Source organism: Cucurbita maxima, unplaced genomic scaffold (assembly GCF_002738345.1).
Source record: "Cucurbita maxima cultivar Rimu unplaced genomic scaffold, Cmax_1.0 Cma_Scf00024, whole genome shotgun sequence".
NCBI classification, from domain to species: Eukaryota; Viridiplantae; Streptophyta; class Magnoliopsida; order Cucurbitales; family Cucurbitaceae; genus Cucurbita; species Cucurbita maxima.
Genome location: NW_019272040.1, coordinates 2,350,686 through 2,376,532, shown reverse-complemented (window position 1 = coordinate 2,376,532; position 25,847 = coordinate 2,350,686). Strand labels below are relative to the sequence as shown.

General features: G+C 34.8%; 1 protein-coding gene across 5 annotated transcripts; it reads right to left on the bottom strand.

Annotated features, from left to right (window-relative positions):
* Positions 1 to 1,285: 1,285 nt before the first annotated feature.
* LOC111498075 (transcription initiation factor TFIID subunit 1) lies at positions 1,286 to 25,806 on the bottom strand. Of its 5 annotated transcripts, none has more exons than XM_023149129.1 (22): positions 25,539 to 25,806; positions 25,294 to 25,354; positions 23,547 to 23,650; positions 23,149 to 23,211; positions 22,899 to 22,944; positions 18,960 to 19,211; positions 16,449 to 16,570; positions 15,882 to 16,050; positions 14,547 to 15,648; positions 13,240 to 13,442; positions 12,838 to 13,075; positions 11,042 to 11,378; positions 8,371 to 8,580; positions 8,137 to 8,220; positions 7,662 to 7,865; positions 7,074 to 7,280; positions 5,453 to 5,936; positions 4,248 to 4,426; positions 4,003 to 4,122; positions 3,456 to 3,512; positions 2,250 to 3,371; positions 1,286 to 2,169 (listed from the first exon to the last, which is right to left on the bottom strand). In XM_023149129.1, the coding sequence occupies exons 2-22, from the start codon at positions 25,337 to 25,339 to the stop codon at positions 1,807 to 1,809; spliced, it is 5,712 nt and encodes a 1,903-aa protein (XP_023004897.1). In that variant the 5' UTR covers positions 25,340 to 25,354; positions 25,539 to 25,806; the 3' UTR covers positions 1,286 to 1,806. The 5 variants fall into 5 exon arrangements, with proteins under 5 accessions (XP_023004897.1, XP_023004898.1, XP_023004899.1 ...); XM_023149130.1 differs by having other exon boundaries at positions 25,294 to 25,349; XM_023149131.1 differs by having other exon boundaries at positions 25,607 to 25,806.
* Positions 25,807 to 25,847: the final 41 nt, after the last annotated feature.

The window sequence follows — 25,847 nt, the reverse complement described above, 5'->3', positions numbered from 1 at the left end:
TCAATCTGTTCTTTTGGTGTAACCAAACATTAACGTATTTGCTTTCCCTTTTTTTATTATTTAAAACCATATCCTTTCGCTCAACTTTGTCGGCTCTCTGTTGTTTTTTAAGAATTATATAAAGATATGGGGAGGGGTCTTTTAGCAAATAATGACTTTTTCAAGGAGATCCTCCTACTATGAGATAATTGCAAGAAAGTTTAGCACTTCTAAGAACAAAATGAGTGGCGTAGAGTGAATTCGATGAATAATTCTCACAAGTTTGAAGACATGATTGTAGTTGAAAAGACTATTTTGTTTTAGTTCACGTCCACTGAATTTAAAGAGAAGTAGATTTGGATTAGGGTTTACTAGCCGTGTTCATTTAGACTACCTAAATTTTCATTCAAGGCTAATAACATGTTTTATATGCTTCTATTAGTGTATTATAAGAGTAATTATCCCGACTATACTCACTAAACTCAGAGTTGGTAAAGTCGGATAATGTTCACAAGACTATATTAAAGTAATTGCTATGATCACTTTATTATAGCGTCCCCTCTAGGTTAACAAAAGTTTTCTCGTGCGTTTTAAATGTTGTGAAAGACATTTAATAATGTCACCTAAGGCAAGTATAGAATTTAAACCCACCCTATGATAGAGTTAACTACTCCAAAAATTATTAGATATGACATTGAAAACCTTTTGACAGAGAGTTCACTGAAACAAGAAGAGACTCACAAACAAGAAGAAAGAAGACAGTTTCGGGAAGAAAAGAAAGATTGATTTAGCTAACTCGACTTCTTTTCTCTTTGAAGTGTGGTTCCATGTTGTAACAACTCAAACCCACCACTATCAAATATTGTCCTATTCTAAGCTTCCCCTCAAGATTTTAAAACACGTCGGCTAAAGAGAGGTTTCCACACCCTTATAAGAAATATTTTGTTCTCTTCTCCAACTGATGTGGGATCTTACAATCCACCCTCCTTGGGGCCCAACGTCCTTGCTGGCACACCGCCCGGTGTCTAGCTCTGATACCATTTATAATAGCTCAAAGTCATCGCTAACAAATATTGTCCTTCTTAGGCTTTCCCTTTCAAACTTTCCCTTTAAGTTTATAAACGCGTCTGCTAGGAAGAGGTTTTCACATCCTTATAAGAAATGTTTCGTTCTCCTCTCCAACCGATGTGAGATCTAATACTGTTTTCTACCACACATTTCTTTCCGGATCAATGCCGATCAAACAAACTCAACAGAGAAATATCAACAAACTTGTTACAATGAGCCAGCAACAATTAGAACAGCATACAATAATTAGACAGGAAACTATATATTTCTCCAGTCAAGAAAATGAAGATGGGGAAAAAAGACAAATCATCGTATATGTTGGACAATAAAATAGCAATGTTGGACAATAAAATACATTCTAATGAACCCAAAAAAAAAAGATTAACTCGGATTTTAAATACACCACTATGTTACACTGTAGGGGCAATAAAATATTTCTCTTAAACCCAAAAATATTTTGAACGCGGGTTTATATACATCGCTACGATACTCTAAAGAAGGTTGGTTCTCTATCCACGACTTCTATCCTCCATATCTCTCTTCAACTTTTTTGGCACAACATTCTAATAACCATGGTTGTGTTCTAAGCCTGCCTTCTTACCCTTTACTCTCACCAGCAATGGCAACTGGATTTCCTAAACCTCTAATGGAATAGAATAGTATGTTAAACTATCTGGCCATGGGAATGAGAGTTCCGCCATGCTACACTACACTATTATGTAATATGATACATAAAGGCACGTTTTGATATGTACTCCCCTACGAATCCCTAAACTCGATTCCCATTTCAGCTTCGGTTAATTCATCATCATTTTTGTCTAACAGATTGTCACAAAGACCCAAAAGCTGGTCTGCTAAGGGAGGAATACCTGGGTTGCGCCCATCGTTGTACATGTGAGCATTATACATTATCTGCCATACGTCATGCCTGAACTCGTCCCGGGTCTTGTATTCCAACCTTCTAACCTTCTCTCTAATGGTAGAAAGATCCATTGGACGCTCTATGATATCCAGGTAATCAGGAGCCTCCTTCTTGGACACTGGTTTTAAGAAGAGATAAGAAATATCATACCTCTCTTTGAGGGTCTCGACAATCCGCTCCAAGATATTTGACAAACCAACCTGCAACGAAAATTATATCAATGAATGTAGCTAAGTGAATAGCACAAAAGTAGAGAAAATCTTAAAAAGCACAAACATACCTCTCCCACTCTACGGCGCTTTGTAGATGATGCATGCTCTGCACCATGTCTTCCCAATTCAATGGGCTTCCTTTTTAAACTACGGTCTCTTTCTAGAACCCTTTTATCCATTCTTCTAGATCTGGGGTCTTCCACATAATCATTCATTATTTCCGGGATTCGTTTCTTCTTCTTCTTCTTTGCTTTTAGACGTTCTTCTTCCTCCTTATCACTTCTAATGCTTGCTTCAAATCGTCTAATCTCTGCTAACTTCTCTTGTTCCTCCCGCATCCCCATTTCTTCATTGTAAACCCTCCTCGCCTCCTCTTCTCTTAGTCTCTCTTCCTTTCTCCGCTTCTCTTGTTTTTCCCACCATCTATGTTCTTCTCTAGCTTTCTTTTTTCCAGAGTCGGCTGAACTCATACTCCCAGGCCTTGTATGCTTCTCAAAACTTGACAGCTCAACAATTTTTTTAGTCTTCCGGTACTCCATACCAACACTTCCATCATAACCACACCGGTCCAAATCAACAACCTCTTTTGGCCGTTTGATTACAAGTTTTTTGTGAAGCTGCTCTTTATCTGTTTCAGCTGCTGATCTTATTATGGCAGCAGTGCGTCTTGGAAATTCAATTTTGTCCCTATCAATATTTGTTGGTGGTCTTATGACAATCGAAGGTTTATGAGCATCAATTGAAACTTTTTTTGCATCAGGAGGTCGAATCACAATTGAGGGTTTATGAGACTGAAACTGAACGTCTTCAGTTCTCTTCTTTGAAAATGTGATCTTGTTAACCTTAACAACGGACTTTCCTGTTTCATTGTCAGAATTGACCGGCAAGTCAGAAGTCTGTGGCAGTACAGGACTAAGATTGTCAGAAAGCCTGTCAGTTGAGCTGCATTTGAATTTGACTGGAAGAACTTTTGCCATCAAAGTGGATTTTTCACCCTCAAATGCTTCTGTTGTTGAAATTTTTGCTGCGGTTTTAGGTGTAGCCTTCTTGGTTTGAGCTTTCTGATTGGATTGATTTGATGGATCCATATTATTCGACTTTATTGATACTTTTTCTTGATCTGTTGTGTCCGGTGTTTCAAGTTCTTCTCCATACTTGGGGCAATTCTTGTTTGTCCGCATGTGACCAAACTGAGAACAACAAAACAAACTTCAGAAAGGTTAGAATATTCGGGGCTCATACACGAGAAATACTTATCTGAACACTTTACATACCTGACCACATTTTCCACACACGAAACTCTCTCGAGCTGATTTCTTCTCCTTAAAATTCTGATCAAGAAAAGGTTAAATTAATGAGGTTCCAACCAGATTATGGAGAATAATGACGTAAAACCTATGTCCACCTTCTCCCCAGCCTAATAACTCCCATCACCAAAACTAAAGTAACAACATCAAAAAATAATTCAAGAAAAAAAAAATTAAGAAATTTAAAACTGGATCAATTCTAATAATGAAGACTGGGAACTGTTTGACTACAGGTCTCAAAAGTTCCATAGAAGTTAAAACCTATCCATCATTAAAAAAAAAAAAAACAAAAGACCTGATCATACGATAAGAGATTGTATCCAGCTAGACAAAGTTAAGAAAAGAGAAAACAATCAAGGATGTGAGATTAAGGTTACACCCTTGGACTGAGGTTATTTTCAATAGTTTCCTAAGTAGAATATTTTCATAATATTGAAACATAAGGATGAACAAATAAATACCAGTGTCCCACCAACAGATACAACTATAAAAAAAAAAAAAAAAACCAACTCACCTTGACTTTGTCTCCTGATATCTTGAGTTTCTTATTGATTAGGCTCATCTCTGAACTATAAGTCTTCTTCATGGGTTTTAACTTTGCGGACTTTTCTTTTCTATTAATAATATTTTCAACCTGCCATGATATCATGCGGTAATGATTATCTATAGCTCAACCTTCAGATGTGAGAAAAGAAAGTTCTTCCCATGCTTAAGAAGGCAAGGAAATGAAATAAAATGCAAATAATGACATAGTAATACCTCCTTCTGATCTCTTATATTTTCTTTAGAAATATAGGTTACATCAGGCTGGGCAATACTAACAAGATGCCTGATCTGCTCAGAATTCTCCAGACCAAAACTAGCTTGAAAGCCTGAAGTCAACGTTGATTCTCCCATGACTTTATTCTTCTTCTTCTTCCTCCTCCTCTCAGCCTCATCTGTATAAAAGATTCTACATTAGCCCCATATAGATGTGTGAATTCCACTAAGTAACCTATTTTGGGACTAATAAGCTTTGATGACGGATGGAATTGCATAGAACTTTATGGGTTTTTTTAATCTACCAACTTTTCCTCGATGATATATACCATTGCCCAGAGAAAGGATATGACTAGGAAAATGATGATACAAAACATATCCGATTAATTTCGAAAGTGAAAGTTCTTACTATACAATAGTAATGAGGTCCACATAATTCAAAGTAACGGTCAAGATGATGACCCAACAGAGTCATATCTACCTCCTAGAGACCATTACAGTAATGATATACACTACAAAATATACCATTTTTTGGACCATATCTAAGAATATTGAAAGCCAACTAACTAAACTCAAGGATAATACAGTTTACAGGTCACAATCACCCTACTAACTTTCTGTAAGTATCATAACTGCGTATAATAACCTAAGAAAACAATGGTTTACGTAATAAGAGAACAGAGTTGTAGGCAACTCCACCAAGAATTTAACTCGTGTTCAAAAGAAGTTTGCCATAATTTATTTTAGGAAACAGAAAAGAACAGCCTAAAAGCTACATCTATACTCTTCTATCCTCGTCATAATTAAGTAAGGAGGAGAATATTACGTCAGTAAATGAGCCGATAATAGGATTCTACAATTGATTATGCACAAAATGTCAATATCACCAAAAACTTTGGAAGACTTCATAAAATTCAGAGTTACAAAATGTCAAATCTACTGAAAAATCTAAATGATGGGTTTAATTGCAATTTTCCCTGGTATAATGACTAAACGTGGTCACTAATAATAATGAACACTCAAAGCATACAAATATTTACAAATTAAACCAACCTTACTCATCACCGAAAAAGAACCATGCAAACAATTGATAAGCAAGACTGTAAAGAATTTTCCATGAAAGAAAATATTTTAAAAGCTTATTGTGCAAACCAAATACGCCTCACGTTAATTTTCCATCAATCGTATACAAGAGTTATCCATACCGTCCATCAGCAGCCTGCACAGTTCTGCAGCTTCCGCAACTTCATCTTCAATTTCATCTTCTGTTTGAATAATGGATGCACGTCTCCTCATTTTAAGCCCCTTGACCCCATCAGTCTTTTCATGTCTGATCTCAAATGTATCAACTTCATCTTCAAATTCCTCTGCATCCAGCAAATTTTCTAAATCTCCAGCAAAGGAATCTAGGTCACTATTTCCTTCAGAGTCACTCTCATTCTCAGCACCATCTGAGGCTGAAAGACTCTGAATTTGTCGTTCCCAAATTTCTTGACACTTCTCTCTTGTCTGACGCTGCAGTTGCAGAAAGGACATTCGCTGGCCACGTGCATATTTGCTGATAGTTGTTGGATCTACTTGTACCCCAGAAGCTGCTTGCTCACTCGAAAGCCTGCGTATCATAGCAATTCTGTGCCATCTGGTCAGTTTTGCAATCTGTTCTTCCGAGACATCAAACTTGAGAAGAACCTGAAATATTAAACAAGATGAAGATTTTAAGGTAGCATAGGTATAAAAATAGCACGGAAGTACATATAAGGTTTAGCTGTGATAAATAGATAGAGCTGGAAAATAAGAACATCCTCTTTCCTAAGTAAAAGGTTAAAATGTTTTTAAGAGAATTATACTTTTCACTAGACTAGTTAGTTCATAATTTCTCAAATCTTACTTACAGTTTTCTAAAATAGTTTTAAAAGGTTCCTACCATAAGCTTTTTGTAACCTACAATGATAAACAGTTAACTGAAAATAAGTCAGAACCTTGGAGGGAAAGAAATCAGAGAATTTTTCAAGACAAGCTGCTGCCTTGGTCAGATCATTTCAAATCAGCATGTTTGAAGGCTTCCTTTTCGTGCACTCTTTCTAAATATTTTGCTGGTATTTCTTTCTAGGATATTTGCTTTAACTGCCCCGCTTTTATATTTTCTTTGTAATTGCTTTTTGACTCCTATCGTTCAGTTTTTGTTTTCACTTCTTTTTAGAGTTTGTATCACGAGCAATAGTCTCTTTTCAGTATATCAATACAAGCTCCATATTTTGTTCAAAAAAAAAAAGTTGACCGGAAATATTTTATCAATTTTATAATATTAATTATGATGATGCCATGACATCAAAAATTAATTTTCTTTTTTTTTTTCTTCTTACAAATAATTCCTTATTTCTTTCTTCTCTCTGCACCTCCATTTTCTCTGCTTCTTTCATTTGTTCTCTCCCCTACTTTTTGTTCGCACCCATGCCCTCTTTGTTTTACATTTTCCCTCTCCCTCAAGATCACCCTTTATCTCTCAGCATTTTTAATTCGAAGGAAACAATGTTAAAGCTACTTCTGGATGTATAGCTAAGAAATTTCAGACTCCATCACCAAAGGTGAAAATTAAAGAGCAAGTGGAGAATGAGTATAAAGAAGTTGATGTACGCATTATATCACGAAGAATGTCTGAATTAAGTGTATGAATATAAAATACAAAAGGACACAGAGATGACTTTTAGGTACACCTCCATTCTTCCAAAGTTCTTTATCTACCACATAAAATTCTTGTATGAAACATGAAATGACTCTCAAGATGCAATAAAGCTGAATACAATATTACAATAGATAAGCAGGTACCTCTTTCGCAGCATCCATGCTCAACCTACGTAGGTCAGCATCTGTTCCTGTCACTGCAGAGCTTCCTCGACTAGAGGCTGCTTTTTTCTTCAAAGATGCATTAGAAATAGGTGGTTTTGGAACTGAACGAACATAACTGAATCCAAGTCCTCGACCAGATGGATCACCAACACCTGTAATTTCCATCCGCTCTATATTTTCTTTTCCCTTTTTTTATTTGAGTGGGGGGGCGTCAGAGAAGAATGGAATTAGCAGACGATCATAATATCATTCTTCAGTAAACAATTTTCCTCTACCTTATAGCCAATTATTTATCCATTTTAGAATTCACATTGTAGTTCAAGAGAATCTATTCAAATATCTTTTCATTTTGGAACATGAGTAATAAGAACTTATAGAAACTATATCATGAAAAACAACTTAAAGATCAGTTCGTTTACAGACACCAACAAGTCAACTGGTGTAATTTTTACAATGTGGAAAACAGTCCCTTGAGCTGTTACTTGTATGCCAGTTTCTTTCACGAATAAAATATATCAGATATGTACCAAACTCTTGTTATTATGGAGATAAGTTACAATTCTTTACCTGGGTCGTACAAGCAACAAAATTACTACTCAAGGTCCAGGGAGTTATCTGCAACTCCCTTTCAATGTGAGATGCAGCAGCCAGAGTAATAGCTTCATCAGGAAGTCTACTCATTGCAGATGAAATTGCAGATGGATGAACCTCTGTAATTCCCAAATGTTTGAGACGGTATAAACCAGCTTGCATGCTCTCATACTTGCATACCTAACATATCATAGGAAGACGGTATTACAATGGACAATAGAACAATGCAACAACTTATAATATGCTCTAGATTTACATTCAGTTTAATTTTTATTGAATATGGATCACAGTTTCTAGACATGCTAAAAAATGAATTTTCCTAATTCTTCTCCAGTTATTCAAAAAGCATATAGTCATCAATACAGAAAAAGATTTAATTCATAAGCAGAGCAGAAGTAAATAAATTCATCAATGGAAGAGGAACCAATGAAAAGGGACTTATGTTTCTTACATCCTCGGGTGTCACAGCATCTTTCTTCAAAGAAATGCTCGCATTGCGCTTCTTAATTAAAATAATCTGTCCACTAGAATTTCTCTGCAGTTTTTTATATGATTTCAGAGTAAATAGTCCAGAATGAAGATAAATTTGAAGTACGACTTATGACATAAAGAACAAGTGAGGGCAGGCTGTTTATCAAATGAAGCTTATAATTATATTATACATATAAAAATGCTACGAACTAACCTGTTGAAGAGCATATTCCTTAAGTTTCTTCCTAATTACAGTCTCTGACAGGTACGGAAACTGAGAAGGTAGTTCATCAACACGGATATAAGGGATTCGGCGATGCTTCTCAGCAGCAAGGAACTCACGGAATATATACGAAGTTAGTCTATTCATCATGAAAGTTTGAAGAGACTTTGTTCCAGGAGAAAACACCTCCATTAGCGGCTCCTGCACAGAATACCATTTAATAGAGTTAATGCTGACAGTTTAATTGAGGATATTAAATATTCAACCTCTTTAAGTTCTAGAAATGTATTAAACACAAAAAGGAGAAACAACAAATAGAACAACTGAACAAGTAACTAGATTGCATCTGGCTATATTTCAACAAATAGAACAAATGAAGAACTAGAAAAACTAAAGACCAAATAGCACAACTGAAGAACAGCTTCTCTTATTTCTTTGTAGCGATAAGCCCCACAAAAGGGCATGAGGAGCAATCTGCCACAAATCTATGGCCTTTCCTCGCAAACTCCACCCACTAACAGCTTCAAACAATCACTCATCCACTTGCCTCGGGAGACAAATGAAAAGAGACTATACATTATTTTATACAATTTCCAAATATACAATGAATAGTCCCCAACAATACATTTTTTGAGATTGAATAAAATAAACTTTTTCCCTCCGAAATTCTACCTGCTGGTCAGAATTTACCTACTAGCAAGGCTTCCATAGAGAGCAAAAGTACCTTGGCACAGCTGATTATTGCCAAATCTGAACATTTTCTTGCAGGTTGGATGACTTGATCTAGAAGGATATTATATGGAGTTGTGAGGAGGTGGAGTTTTTCTTATAAGGAACTCAACTTCAATCAATAAAAGAACTAGAATGAGGACAAAAGGGCTAGATCCCAGGTGGACAGAACATCAAAACAAAGGCCTTAAAACAATTTCATAAGAGAAAACAACGACAGAAAGTTGGTTTGTTTTGGCTTTAAAGAATCTTCGCCGACAAGTTTCTCTTTGAGCTAGTCTGATTTAAATCTGTTACTCAGGCTTCCTTTTGGGGTTACTTCTTCTCAGCACTTGAGTTTTGTGGGCTTTTTTTTCTTTTGTTCTTTTTCTTTCTCTATCCCCGGTGAAAATTGTATCGTTTGAGCATTAGTGTCTTTTCATTCTATCTGCTTTGCATTCTATCAATGAAAAGTTTTGTTTCTGGTTAAAAAAGTACACATTAAAAGATTTTGATACTCAAAAGACTCGAAGCATGAATTATGACATCATTACATACAAGTTGTGTGCCGTGGAGACAATTTCAGGTGAAAAATGATGACAATGAGGATCAATTTGAAGGTGGAGTGTACTAGAAGTGACTTCCGATAAGGATTCACTACAAGGGAAGTAAGATTCGGATTACCTTTGTTGATCGAATATCTCAAGGTAAGAACACTTGTTTGAGATTCGAATCACTCTAGAAGCAAGATCGATCATGTCAAGCTTGAATGATTCTAAACATGCAACCTAAACTACATAGAATTGCAAAAAACTTGGCCCTTGGCTAAAGGAAAGCAAAAATGCTCTTTTTACTACATTTTCCAAGTCTCCATTACAAATATAACAAACATGACATCATAAAAAATTTCAAGAGTTGTAACCTTCATATTTTATGACCATAATTAGTCACTTGGTAAATGTAACTTTAAAATACATTAAAGAAACACCATAACTCTAGATTACCATCCACCCAAGATTTGTAACCATCCAAGAATAAATGAAAGCTGATTCTTCTTTAATTGGCATGACTTGCAACATCTTGTGAAAAGTGCAACATTTTGTGAAAATTTCAACATCATTTTCTTCACGGCTTCCTTGAAGTTTATCTTGTATGATTGATTTCTTGGTTCATATCAACTCCTCATTTTGAAGCCAGAGTATTTTTAAAAAAAAATTGAGAGACAAGCTTTCACGGAGAAAATGAGAATACCAATGGGTCAACCAAGGGACAGGCCAACGGAAAGATAGACTAAAAAATGATGGCCTATAGAAAGGGAAGTACAACAAAGAGCCACATCGGAACTAGTCTAATTAAAATATAAATAAATAATAATAATAATAATAAAAAAGACCCGGTGAATAATGACAAGTTTTTAGAAACAAATGTCCAAAGCAAAGCATTAAACCTAAGGACTAGACCCTCCTCCAGATCTCTCCAACAACAACTAACATTATAATATTCCACCCAATCTAGATACACCACAAAAGTACCCCCAAAAAAAAAAAAAAAAAAAAAAAAAAAAAAAAAAAAAAAAAAAAAAAAAAAAAATCATTATTGTTCAAAAGAAGTATAATGTAAATTGGTTTAGTTGCATGCAGATGAGACCCTTTTACTCAGACTGTATAATCTGTTAATGTACAATAACAAATTGAAAATGTCTTGGATGGTGCTTAAACAAGAAAATTCCAAGAAAGTTCATCCTTTCAGTATTAAAAATATCCCCAAAAAAGAGAGTCTACATCTATTGAAGTATAGAAAAAAAAACCAAACCATCAATTTGATCTTAAGTACGAATTCAACCAAATATTAGACAGGGTCTGATAAAGTTAAAACAAGAAAAAAGAAGGCAGTTAATCGAATATGCAAGATCACTTATTAAAAAAAAAGAGAGAGAGAGAGAGAGAAAACCAACCTGCTGACCAACTGCAAAATTTTTGTTAATACGTCTCAGGGAAAGTTTTCCCTTTGCAGAACGAACCAATATATAATCTGTCATTGGAACCTTGTGGGAAAATATAGGTGACCTGTACATGTTTGTTTCAAGAGATGCCTGTATTGATCCACCTTTTAAATCACCAAGGTAAGGAGATTTATCAGAAGGTTCGAGGATAATGACATGTCCTAAACTATCCCCCCCATTTCGCAACATTGCACCAGTTTGATCATCAGGAGATGATTTCTGATAATAAGTGCATAGTCTAGCCCCCATTCCAATGTTTCCCAAAAGTAAAGGTCTTTCTTCACAATACCTACAAAGATGACATAATTGGTAATTATGAAGGGTAGATTTTAGTTTGAAAGTTCGTAAAATAAGTAGCAGTTTATCTTTTTCTTTATAACATAAAATAAAATATTAAAAATAAAATAAAAACAGAAAGCAAGCATAGGATGTCACGCCATTACATTACTAACTTGTATGTGCAAGGAAGCAAGCATTATTTGCCTTTTGTAACTTGACAGGGATATCCAATGGATGACAATTATAGAGAGAAATAATACATACATACATACATACATACATACATACATACATATATATATATATAACCATAAAAAAAATTGAAAAAAAAAACGAGTAGAGAAAGCACATGAAAAAAAAAGAAGATAGAAAAATGAGGCTCTTAAAGACAGAAAAACTAAAAGCCAATAGGTATTACAACCAGAAACTAATTTCTTCTATTGTAAAACGTCTTCAATACAATTGATTCGTTTATAAGTAAAAACTATTATAATGCGAACAATCCTTTTGAAATTATTCGTTTATTGTTTTAATGTTCTTACCTTGCTTGAGATTTTATTCCTAAAGTTGCCGGGACGTTCTTATTAAGTCTTTCCCACTACGTACTTTTTCATGTTTTATAACTAAATTTTACTATACACCAATAAGATGAACTACCAAAACATTCAGATTCACATTTTCCTGTAGATTCTTAGAAGTTTAGACGAATATTATAATTGAAGTAACCTGTGAAGCAAGCCAAAAACAACATTAATTGAACATCTAAAGCCGGTGGTATAAATCTTTGAAAGCAAACACAAGGACACAACCATCAAAACATCAATGAAATTTAACGTTCATTCCAAATTTGATTTTAGAAAGCAACTAAAACTGATTTCTCCTTTTTTTTCTAAACAAAAAACGAAGCTTTTCATTGATGCAATGCTCAAATTACATAAGAAACGAAAGTGATAAATAAAGAAAATTACAACAAAAAGATCAAAGCATTTCAATTGAGACATATCTTGTAATACTAAAATAAACAAATACCAATTAAGGATTCAGAACAAACTCTTCAAACTAACATTAAAATGTTAAAAAAAAAAATACAAAAAATACAAAAAATACAAAAAATAAAAAAAATATAATCAATTTATTTCAATGGATTGCTTTATGATTTTTTTTTTTTTTTTTTAAGGGCATTTTCCTTTCCGTTCTGTTAACTGGGGACATACTAGCAGAATATTTACAGGATTGGCAATCGGCCTTCAGCTCGCAAAGAACTTGCTCATCTAAAATAATGTGAAGAAAAAAAAATAAATCCAAGTACTGCTTACCAATGCAGCAAAAAGTCCTATGAGCAAGACACTAAAACAGAAATTAAGTCAATAACTAGACAAACGAGGCAACAACGAACATGGAAGACCCCAAAATGAACACGGTATTCAAAGCATCGAATATTATACAAGAGGAAAACAACATTTACTTACTCCATCAAAAACACATGTCCATCTTTCACAGAAAGATCAGATTTCTTTTTGAACGCTCCAGGAGATCTCACAGATCTATTCTCACCATGCAAATTTTGTGCCCCCGGCATTATGTATATTTTCGAACGAACAAGATGAAGTAAGGAATTTGGTTGCACATTTTGGGCAGCCAAAGATTTTTCTCTTTCAAGCTCCTTCCCAGAATAAAATACTTTAACTATTTCAGATGGCTTCATATCTAACCAGGAAAAGGGCAAAAAAAGAGATTGAGTCCCATGATATACTTAAGTAATAAAGAAAAAAAGAAAACAAGCCATCATACAGCACAGCACGTACATTGCAGATTACACAAATAGAAAGGATAAACTAGTGAAAAATACCCAAAAAAAAAATTTTGATAACCTAGCTTCTTGGAAGCTTTGGCCATGATTGACGAAACAGCTTCCTCAGCATCAACAAAATGTTTACTGCCTTTGCCTCCTAAACTCTTCAGAATAATCTGCATAGGTCCATGAGTTGGTAACTTCTGCAGTTCTCTGACAGCCCTCTCATTATCATGGGGATACCATAAAGCTTTAGGCCGATGAAAATTAGCCAGCTCTTTACTGCAAAAAAAGTAGAAAAGAACACAGCGATGGAGTGACAATTGCTTTTGATAGAGTATAGCAATCAGCCAAAAGCACAATGGAAAGTGTGCATAGATAGTTATTGATCAAACTTTATTGACGTTTCGTGAGACTTTTCGGTCTCTCCATTCTTGAACATTCTTTCTCTTTATCATATAACTTCTTCACCATTTTATTGTATCCACATAATACTCATACTCAATATTAATTACAAAAACTAACAAAACAAATCAAATGGCGTTCAGCTTGGCACAAAAACTACAGTGTTGCAAGCTATAACTCAGTCAAGTGGAGCTCAACACCACATCTTCCGAAGTATATAATATCATAAAAAGAGTTGATCCTAACTAGAGCTGATGGCTCAACTGGATATCTTCAGACAGATTTTTTCTTCAAAATCACCCTTTTCCTCGTTCCATATTTTCCATGCATAATAAAGATAAATATTTCTTCTTGAAATCGAGAACAAATAATTATGAGATGATATCATCCCTGATGAGAGGAAATCATTCGTACTATTATCTAATATTTTCTCTTATTTGATTGAAAAAATAATTGAAAAATAAACCACTCTTATTTAGTGACAAAGGTAGAAGATCTGAACCTGTTGTGGGACGATGCATTCTATGTCAGAATCAGATCCTATGTTAGTATAACTCGTCTTTGAAACGCTTCAGTAATGCTCCTAGATTCTAATGAAACTAATGAATCAGAGCGCATGGAGCCATCGTTGTTTTTTTTTTTTTTGGTGTATCAATGCTTGTATACACAAATATGCATATCAATTATAACAAGTATACAACATTAAGACAATCTGACAATTCAACTGGCATGAGTTAGCCCATTCACCAAAAAACAAATTGTAAATGCATTTTTAAGGTCGTGAATGAAATATGGTGATTATCTACCTAAGATATTAAAATATGCTACAAGACTTCCAATACTAAATATTGAAAGTAAAGCAATTGTCCCATGAGGTTAGTTGAAACTACATTCATGAGGTTAGTTGAAACTACATTAGCAGGTGCAAACAATAATGGTCATCTCATAAACAAAATAAATTAACTATTTATCCAGTCTTACTTGCTCAACTTTAGCTTCATTGTTTGTAACATCATTGCAGGTCTCGAATGGAAAACTTTGATGCCATGAACAGAACGTTTTTTAGAATTTGATTTAAGTTGTTGAGATGCTTTTCTATTGGAGTAGTGTTTGTCATTGGAAACAAATCGCCAGCCACCTTGACCTCCACTGCCTGATATCTCAAAGGAATTTCCATTGACTGAAAGTGATGACCGTGTTAAAATCATAGCTCCAGAATGAAACTGAATGTACTTAGATTCCTTTTCATCTGAAATTTCAAAAAGCATGTGTTCATCTTCAAGATCAAAGATAAATTTTGGTTTTTCAATAGGTTCATTTGATTCCCATAACACTTTGTCTAACCAAGAACCTTCCAGCATTCTTCTGTTCTTCGGGGAAAATTTGCTAAAGCTTCTGATAGCATTACTTTGAAGCTCATCTGGATTATTTTCCTTTATACAATCTGATTGGAAAGAATCCTCCACATCCTTCCAGGATTCTAATCTCAACATCTGAGGATGATAAATAATTTCCGGTGATAAAGGTTCTTCTGTTCCTGAAAACTTTCTAGAGCCAAAAGGCTCCAATAATGGAAAACTGTGATGGTAAAGACTCTGGTCCTCATCATCAGGATCAATACGGTGGCCTGATCCAACAATCTGTATAGAAACTTGAGGTTCCACATCACTACTAACTGAAGCTTCCATATCAGATCCAAATACCTCACAACTCCCAGCAGAGTTCTTACTTGAAACCGGAGAATTGTCCCACAAAATCCTCTCTTCCCAGTTTTGCTGATCCAGAGGGTACAATTTTTGAAACAATAATGAATTCGATCCAATGGTAATATTTTCTGCAACAACATCTTTCGTCGGTTCTGCACCACAAGAATGGTCTTTTTGTCGCCACTCCACTCTCGAAGCCATTACATCACCCCCATGCACAGCGCCAAATTTAGTATATTCTGGATCATCTAACATAGTAGTATCAGCTTTAACAACATATGCTGGTTTCATACATGATATACCTCGACTGGAACCATGTAAGAATGCCTCCTCATCCTCTTCAACAATATCGGACACATCTGCTGACCTATACTTATCTGAAAAGACGGAGAAGAAAGAAGGAGACAAAAAAATAATTACCAGCTGAAGCATATGATAGATATCCAGAAAAGCATTTGATTGCCAACTTGTCAATCCCAAAGCACTGTTTCATCACATGATGTAGCTCCAAATTATGTTTGAAACAATTATAAATTTATTAACAGTTAACGCTCTGAGATGACATCAAAAAGACAATAGGAAGCGCATATAATGTTTGTGGGACATGCACCTCTACGAGAACAATATCTAGAATCTCTCTTCTCCTTTTTCTTCAAACTATCATGAACACCAAAAATTTCAGAAAATTGTAAGATTGTCATCCCATTCTCCATGCACAATACAGGTAAGGGAGTATGAGCCTTCTCCTCTTGCATCCGCTTCTCTACTTCAGGTGTCTCCTGTTAACAATTACGCGAGAGAATAGTAATGATAGCTTTAGACATGGTGGTATCAATGCAAAGTCTAAAACAAACTGATTACCTCCCAACTAAAAACGATAACTTATATTGCAAGAAGAGATAACAAAACGAAGTTTGACCTTTCAAGAGACCGAACTGGTTGAACAATTTAGATTTCTTAGGTACACTTACCACAGTTCTCTGTCACAATGGGCATCAGGTTAGGAAACAACAGTTCAAGGTGGACACAAGAAATCAACAAACTTAGGTTTCTCGTCAAAACAAAATAATAAAAGAAAAAAGATAACAAAACAAGATCCAATACCATTAACACGACAAACAAATTCACCTTCAGAAATCTACATCCAAAATAAAGAAAAATCAAATCGTAAACCAACCTCAAACAATTCTTCTGGACTACTGGTTATAACTTCATTATTGAAGGGGACAGACGGTAGATCATCTTCTGCAAAAGATTTTTCCCCTTCAGAAACCACCTCAAGGAATTCACCTTGCTCATCTGGAAGAATCATGATTAAATTGGTCAAATATCAATTCCTTACTGCTGGCAGTGAAGGAATAAAAGAAGGGGCATAAAAAACAAAAGAAGAGAAGCAAACATGATTGATCAGTTTAACTTAATACCCTAAAAATATCACAAATATTTTTTCTGCTTACATGATTAAAGGGTTTGCTATCATATGTTATAAGAATTCAAAGAATTAACTACAGAAATTACCATTATAATCAAATAGGACACAAATCTAACACAAGTCCACAATGAAAGCCTGTTGACAATGAATTTGGCTTGTTTATTAGTTGTTCCTGATTTTCACTTTGAGGCCAACAGTTATGGTATTACTTCTCAAAGAGCCTCACCACAAATAAAAAGAATAGTTGCAAGATTACTAGAGAACAAATGCCTATCTTCTCCTTACCTTAACAGATAACATAACAATTTGGAGAAAAAACACGAGGATTTCTGAGTGGGATTCTATAATGTGTGCCCCACGACCTCTAAGCAAGAGTAGACCAAATGCATACATTTACTTTTCTTTTTTAGTTTAATAACATGTAGGACTGAAAATTCGAACCTTTGATCTTTTTTTTCTTTTTGGTCAATGATATATGTATTCACTAGTCGAACTATGCTTAGGTTCGCTACAAAGCTTCACATTTTAGCAATATCTTGTAAGGCTTAGGTAAAAACACCTACCAGTCTCCATAATTTTTCTTTTATTGTTGAAACCAAGCTTTCATTGAGAAATAATAAAAGAATGGAACAACAAACGAAAAAACTAGCCCACAACAAGAAGCTAAACTAAAGTAAACAAGGACTCCATTCTCTCAGAGTAAGACTTAAAGAATCCTTGTACGAAAAAACCCAAAGAGATGGGGTGAACCTAGCAAAGGACAAAACCTCCTCCCAAAAACTTTCAGCCCCTCCAAAAATCTGTTTGTTTCTCCTTGGCAAAGGCTCCATGAGACCGTGCAAAAACCAAAGAAAACTACCCCAAAAAGGAACCAAAAAATCAAAGAAAGCTACCCTTGTCTCGAAAGGGCGCATGAAGAATAATTTCCTCCAAACTGTGAAAAAGGACCTATAAGAAACCCGAATGAGGGACTGTGAAAGACAAATGTACCTTTTCCTTGAAGTAATAGAAAAATCCTCGAACAGAGACAAGGGACACAATATCCATCGTTTTCCTATGAAACAAAAGACAACAAACCCAAGATTGAGAGTGGTGGAACTCCCAACAAGATGTGACAAATAGGTCACCAAGTGACTCCACATAAAAGATAAATGGTGCAAACGATGAAACAAGGAGTAGAGGAACTATCCCCCACCAACTTATTCTCCTAGAAATATGTTTTAAATTAATCACTTACAAAATACTAAACAAACGGAAAGAAAAATTCATCATTTGCAAAACACCAAACAAACTAAGAGGAAAACAAAAACCCCTCAGAGTCACTCTCTAAGGATTTCTAGAAGTGTCTCATTTGGCAGCTTTGCCCAATCCTCCAGCTCACGACTAATATATCAAAATTCTCTATCGTCCAGTAAGCATATAAAGGTAAGGATAAATGACTGAAAAGTCTGTCTATAAAACGTGGAACCCCAAAACAAAATTGGTTTGTCATTCCCTATCCTAATCCTAGAAGTGATCCTTAATCGGGATTTGAGCTTCAAGATTTTGGCACAAGACTCCAGAACTTAACATGTTGTCTACCAATAGGTGCTTTGGGGTTTTTACCCCTTTATTTGGTTCATCTATGGAATTGGCTTCTACTCTTAAAAAAAACAATAGTTGGCTAGACATGGATCTCTTAAACCCAGAAGAAAGAAACTTGAATCAGAAACTTATGACACGTGAACCAAATTCATTCACCTATAAAAATGGAACTACAGATGCTATATCACCATTACTTTTTTTTTTTTTTTTTTTTAGGGTTACGAAACCATAACTAGCCAACTATTCAAGAAAATAAACATAACCCAACTTCAAAATACTAAACTGACTATATTCCAGAAAAGCTCACTAAAAAAACGTTTAATTCCCATATGTACGCCATAAAATTTCCTCTCTACCACTAGGAATAACATTTTAGGCAGAAATAGAAAAACACGAGAAGTAGAAAAGGCATCTAAAGTGTAAACAAAGATGAGGAATGTACAGAAAAGCTCTCACCAATAAAAAAGTAAGGTATCGAACATGATGAATGTAAAAGTAAAACTAGTGATTAAAACTCAAAATCAATTCAGTAATATAAGAAGTTGTATATCCAACAAACCACATCATGACAGGCAAAACAAACACAATTAGAAAATTTCTAGCTATATGAGACGGTCCTTCAGTAGTAAGTGAAATTATAGTGATAATAATGTAGAGAATGGTGACAGATACCTGATGCATGGATGGTTGGAGCTACAACGCTTCTATTTGCAACTTCGTGCACCTTTTCAATGTCCTCATCATAATCTTCATCATCAAATACAGAAGCTGTAGGTTCCAGTGTAGGCAAAGAAACTTCAGCAGAAAAATATTCCTTTTTTGGCAATAAGTGGTCTTCCTCTCCAGCAGCTTCAATCTCTGGACCATCATACTCTTCATCAATATCTTCATAGTCGATTGCATCTTCAGCCTTCGCATCATAATCTGAGAACAAAAATACCCCCCACCAGTCCAGTCAAAGAAAGTGAGATGATGAGGGCAGTGGACAGATGAATTGTGTACTTAAAATAATACTTGAACTGTACTCCCTATGGATGTGATATGGTGTGAGCGGGGACTTTTATTTCCCCTTTTGTTCTACTTATTAGTGGTTTTATTTTTTATAAACAAGAATAGAACTTTTCATCAACGGTTGAAAAGCTAAAAGAAAGGATTTAAGAGTTCAGTTGCCCTAGTTTGGCTAATTTTATTAGGTAGGTAGCTTGTTATTAATTTTTTAATTAGTATAGTTTCTATTTGGTTCAGTTAGTTGATAGCCCATATAATGAGGTTCGGGCTTTATAATAATTTTCTAACGATATCGAGTAAAGAGTCTCAAATGTTCTTCTACTAGATCCTAGGTTACATCAGGATTGCCTAGAAAAATCATTTCTCCTAGCGGATTGGAACTATCTAACAAGAAGCTTAAAAAGTATTTCTTAATTCTTGCATAAGAAACCAGAATGAACAAAAATATAAAGTATACATCATCAAGATGAACCAGTCAAGGTAAGACTTGAATACTTCTTTTCTTTTGATTTTTTTAAATAAGACTAAACATACACACACATAAATATCATCCAAGGACCCTTAGCAGTTTAGCTATCATATAATCTTTCCGTTCTCAAGAACCAAAACATAGCCCTAAAATTTGTGGCACCCGAAACCACTCTCTTATTCGCAAATCAATTGAAGGATTTTCCAGCAAGCACAGAAATAACCGTTCCAGTCAAGAACCATTAACAAGCTTGATCCAAAGAACTCCTAGTTTTCAAGAATCATTTCCTACATTTGGAAGAACTAAATATGCATCGTGCTTAAGTGAGGATATTCTTAATACTGAACCACCATATTGATATCCTAAGCACAAACACAGTGACATGTCAATTTCTAAGAAAGTAGGGCACGACACGTTGGATACATCATAGGCAAATAATAATAATAACATACTCCATTCTAAAAGCATAAAATATTACAAAATCTTTTTTTTAAAATAACTAAACTAGGTTAGAAAAAGAAGGGATATAGAGATAAATTTTCTAGAAAAGAAATCTAAGGTACTAAAAAAAGGGTGATCTAAGTATTGATTATTAAGCATGCCAGACACTTTTATTTATTGGAGTAAACTGCCATTTGGCTCAACCAGCCCTATTTATTTTTTCTAGACACGATCCTATGAGGAAGTATATTGCCATCTAGCAGTTGCTCATGCAACAAGCACTTAATGCTTCTCAACTTTTCTTCATTTCTTTTTTTCTTTCCTTCTTCTGTTCTTCTCCTCTGTGTACGTCTATTCTTCTTCCCTTTTTTTTCTTTTTTCAACCTACTCTTCTTCTCCTCCGTGCACGTCTGTTCTTCAATTCTATTCTTTTTTTCCATTCTCAACCTCATATCTTTTCTACTTCTCCCATTTAATTCNTTTTTTTTTATATTCTTTTTCTCCTGGGTTCTTTTCTAGTTTCAACTTTTTCCTTCTTTTCTTTTTTTATATTCTTCTTCTCCTTCGTCTTTCGTTTCCTTATAAAAACTCTTCATCCTTTTATTCAACTCTTCTTTAAAAAAAAAAAAAAATCTTCAAGAGTAGAGGGTCAAGCACCTCGATTGCCAAAACATGTGTTCATGCCGAACGAGTGTCTGAGAGTGTGTCTCCAAAAATGATAAATACAAAAAAAAAAAAAAAAATCTTCAAGAGTAGAGGGTCAAGCACCTCGATTGCCAAAACATGTGTTCATGCCGAACGAGTGTCTGAGAGTGTGTCTCCAAAAATGATAAATACAAAAAAAAAAAAAAAATGGACACACAATATAGTGTGTTGGACACGTGCCGAAAGCATGTTCGAGAGTACATGTGTCCGACATCGACACTTTGCCATTATATTATGCATATGTCTGTGTTTTATAGCTGGTATCAAATAATTAATATTTTCTTAGGAAGTTGAACTCATAATAATGCCCATCTAGCTAAAGGGTTGTCACGCTTCCCCTTAGAGGCCCCATTCACTATGGCATAAGGTTATTGTGAAGAAATATAATAACCCTAAACTTTGTATTTTGTCTCGAAAATACCACTAAACTTTCAAAGTTTCAATTATACCTTAGTTTCAAAAATACCATTTCCGTTAGTTTTGGATGAAAACCATTAATATTGTATTTCAAAATCACCCTTGAACTTTTAATAGTGTTTCAAAAACACCCTTCTACTTTAAAAAGTTTCATTAATATCCTTAAAAAGTATAAGAATATCATTACCATTAGTACTATGTTTATAAAATACCCATGAAATTATAAAAATAGCATTAACACTCTTTACCTTTATAAAAAAATTATTACTGTCGATATATAGACGAAAACTGCCTACCAACACCTCATAGATTATCTCTAAACTTTTTAATGTTACTTTTGAAAATTCATTAGTATTTTTGAAACGACGTACAAACGGTAAGAGTATTTTTGAAGTTTTTTAAAAAAATTGAGTATTAATGAAACTTTTGAAAATTCAAGGATATTTTTTAAACATTTTTAAATGTTAAAAGGGTATTTTTGAAACTCAAGGGCATTTTCAAAAGAAAATATTAAGGGTATTCATCTAAAACTATTTGTAAGGGTATTTTTGAACTAACTGGATAGTTCAAAAAACACTTTTGGCCCTTTAACTTTCATAAAAGTAACAATTTAGTACTAGACACTTTGACGTATGGATAATTGTGCATTTAACACATCCCAAAGACGATTGGTTCTAAAAAATTGACTCCAAAGGGAACTTCTCTACAAGATTGCTCTTGCTTTCAGAAGCACAATTTCTTACTCGTAATGATGCAGACAGGTTATGAAAAGAGTTACTCTCCACCTTCCACTAGTCTACGTCTCTCCCCATTGATCTGAACAGCCTCCTCAACTAATTTGAGCCTTCTTGTGGATTACATGGATAGAATGGAATATCGACTTTTAAACGAGGAAGGAAGATTCTTTGACAGCTTTTTTTTAACAAATTTCCTTTTTATCTCTGTCTTCGTGAAAATTCACCTCCTCTTTCTCTTATAGGTGATCTTCACTTTTTGTCCAATTGGAAAATCTTTTGTACCCACTTTCACTCAAACTTCCGCCCCTCTTTTGTACATTTCATACATCATTAAAATTTGTTTCCTATATATATATGGTAATCATGATTTTGATATAAATGAAAAGGAAATTAAATGAAATTTTGAGAAGGCTATTACTAAAAAATAAAGGCGGTACGTTTCATAGATACCGGAGGCATAACCAAGGAACCTACAACATAACCATACCTATCATGACCTCATCAGTATATCAACCTCTAACAATAAATACGCACTAAAAAAACACCTAAGATTATGATCCCAATTCCAATTTAAAAAATAAACAAACAAACTCCCAAGGTTCAGTTAGAAAGCCCTAAAACTGAACAAATTATAAGTCATCAGTCTGTAGAATGGCTGAAGCACCCAGCTAACAATAATATTTATCAAGTAGCTTTCATTATGAAGATCAGAAAAAAGCACAGTTCACAAAATATTTTTAGCAAGTCTCGTGAAAACGTATTTGAAGATAAAGGTTTCAAACATAAAAATAAAACTCGGAAGACTACTAGGTAAATTTATAAATACAACTTCACCTGGTTCAACAGCATCAGATGGTATTTTTGGTGATTTCGTCGACAACTGAAAATTTTGAAAAATTGCAGGCGTCAAAGAAAAAGATAGAAGGGGGAAAAGAAACTATCAAACTCCAAAAGTTACAGATGCAGTAGTTGAATGTTATTAAAGAGCAACGAGAGATCGTATACAAACACAGGAAGCTACATACGAAGACCACAAAACCAAATGAAAACTATAGAGGATATTCAGAATCATAAAAATTCTTACATCAATATCTGTCAAAGTTGAACCCAGCTTATCCGCCAGTGCAGCCAGATGTTCCTTTGCATCCTAGAACACAAGATCATTTCCAAAGCATCCATAACATGATATTAATGAGAAAATTAAGTGTCAGACAAATAAGATGAAAGGTCAGATTACTGAAAGAACTGAACTAATTGTTACAAGTGTAACAAGCTAAGGTTTTCTTAAGAATTTTCAGACTTTAACATATCATATTTGGAAGATAACAAGTCTAGTTGCAAAATCTATGGTGCCAAAACCAGTATTTTGGTACAGCAATCTTCTAATAGAATGAGTCCATAGCTTACATCTTTCTGGCACATTGTCCTCCAACAGATCTAGTTCTACAAAAATGCCACTAGAACTAGGAGCAATAATATTACCTCATCAAGATAATCGGCATCAAGATCACCAGAATTATCCACATTCCCAAACATAAACCCCAATAGTCGATTGCCGCCACCAGCATCCTCATAGTCATCATCATCTGCAGTCAAAATATCATAAGTACATAACATAGTTTTCTACTCATGATCCACAATAATACACAGTTTTTTATTTTTAGTTTTCAAAATGAATTTAAAATTGCAAAAGTTAACAATGTCACTGTGATTGAATGACTGATAAGAGTTAATAACGTAACTATGCAAATTGAAATTATTCTTTCCAAATTTTCTTTAATCAAAAACCATGCTTTGATTGAGAATGCAAAGAGCATAAAGAAAGAAAATAATACAAAGGGCAAACAGTAAGGCAGTTTAACAAAAGGAGACAAACTAGAACAGAGGGACTCCAAACTAACAAGATGGGACCTAAAGGATAATTACAAAAGTCCTTATGCATTGAAGCCTAAAGAGAAACATGAAACCTCACAAGAGACAGCACCTCCTCGCTCAATCTCTCAATTTCCTTAAAAATCTTACTGCTTCTCTCTAACCAAGACCCCACAAAATCAACAGACCACAAAAAGAGACCCATAACACAAAAGGGTAGGGTGAAGAAGAAACTTTTTTTTACCATGGACCTACACTTAATAGGTGGAATCCAATAAGAACCTAACACTATGAAAAAGTGACTCCAGACAAGAGAGGAATATTGGCAACTCCCAAGAGTGTGATCAATATCCTCAAATGCCCTCCTACAAAGGATATAGCATTGAAGCCCAATCAGCACAAAAGACTTCCTCGTGATACAATCCAAGGTATTAACTTTTCTTCCTTTTTTAACGAGAAATGAAATTTTTTATTGAGAAAAAATGAAAAAATATAAGGGGCATAAAAAAAGAAAGTCCACACCAAAAAGAGCCAAACTTGGGCTTCAATCCTCCAAAATAAGTTCCTGTAGATTACAAAAAGCCTTAGAGCCAAAGCCTAGAGGAAAGTATGGATCTAACAAGGGACCACACCTCCTCCTTTGGTCTCTCAACGCCCTAAAAATTTTATTACTCCTCACAACACAAAGGCCCCACAAAATCACATAAACCTGGAAAGCCACAACAGGAAACGCCCCTAATCACAAAAGGAAAGATGGAGGAGCTCCCCAAAAGGTGGTCGTCATCCTTAGTCGCCCCTAATTCTTATGTTATTAAACTACCACGAGATCATCACATTCCAAGTGCAATCAATGTCTCAAATATGGTTAAATCCTACTAGTGGGCTGGGCAGTGGTTTCTACTCCAGTACAAGTACTTCTGTTGGGGGAGAAGGGAGGAAACTGATGTAGGTAACTCATGCCTGATTTCATTACCATGAGTTAAGTTACTAGTTGCTTAGTAGCCAGTATCAATATAAATTTGCATAACTACTGTGGAAATTAGAATTAAGGAGTTTCATCGTTCAGTATGAGTTCATTGTCTTATATTTTAACTTCATTTCCATACTGAGCCCATAAATAAGAAACCCAAGGTATCCAATACCAGATTTGACATTAATAAAAATTCATAATTTCAGTTTGCTCCACCAATCTCGCTCATATCTAAGATGAAGAGACCAATAAGAAAGAAAAGATGTTTAGACCCGCAAACTGTAAACTTCCGAACGTAAAAATAATAAGAACAACAATAAAAAAAAATAAAAATTTAAAAATTATTCAAACAAAGAGCCTAGAACTGGTTTAAATCAACTGGCTTACCTTCATCCCTTTCGTCTTGGGAATCACCATATGTTTCGCCACCCATCTGATACCCACTTCTCTTCAAACAAACCAAAAAAATAATAATAACATATTAACACCGGATGCTATGCTTGCTTAAAAGAAAAACATAAAGTGAACATGTAATTAGAATCTTAATGAATTGGCGACCTCGTACAATGTTGAAGAAAAATAAAACAGTTTTCAAAGAACAAATACAATGATAGGGCTCGATTCCATCATACCTAGTCGAGGCGCAAGTATTCTAAAGGGAAATTAGTGTCGGAGGATAGGCAAGAAGCGTAAATCGGACCTTGGCGGCGACCGACGGAGAGATGGAGAGAGCTGCGGGAAAAGGGTGTGACGTGGCGGCGGCAGCAGTTGCAGCGAAGAGAGAGAGAGAAGAAATAAAATGGGCGGTAGGGCTTGCCGGCGAGAGGTTGCGACTGCGACGGAGTGGCAGAATGGGAGAGAACGAGGGAAACGAAGGCAGAAGTGGAGGGAGAAATCAGAGAAATAGAAATTGGTGCCGATGACAGGGATGCACCTTTCAA

Coding starts and splice junctions, on each gene's coding strand:
- LOC111498075 (XM_023149129.1), bottom strand. CDS start 25,339: ATGGGTGGCGAAACATATGGTGATTCCCAAGACGAAAGGGATGAAG. Junction 16,051..16,448: donor GTCCAGAAGAATTGTTTGAG/GTTGGTTTACGA, acceptor AATTGTTAACAG/GAGACACCTGAAGTAGAGAA. Junction 7,281..7,661: donor TTGTTGCTTGTACGACCCAG/GTAAAGAATTGT, acceptor AAATAAAAAAAG/GGAAAAGAAAATATAGAGCG.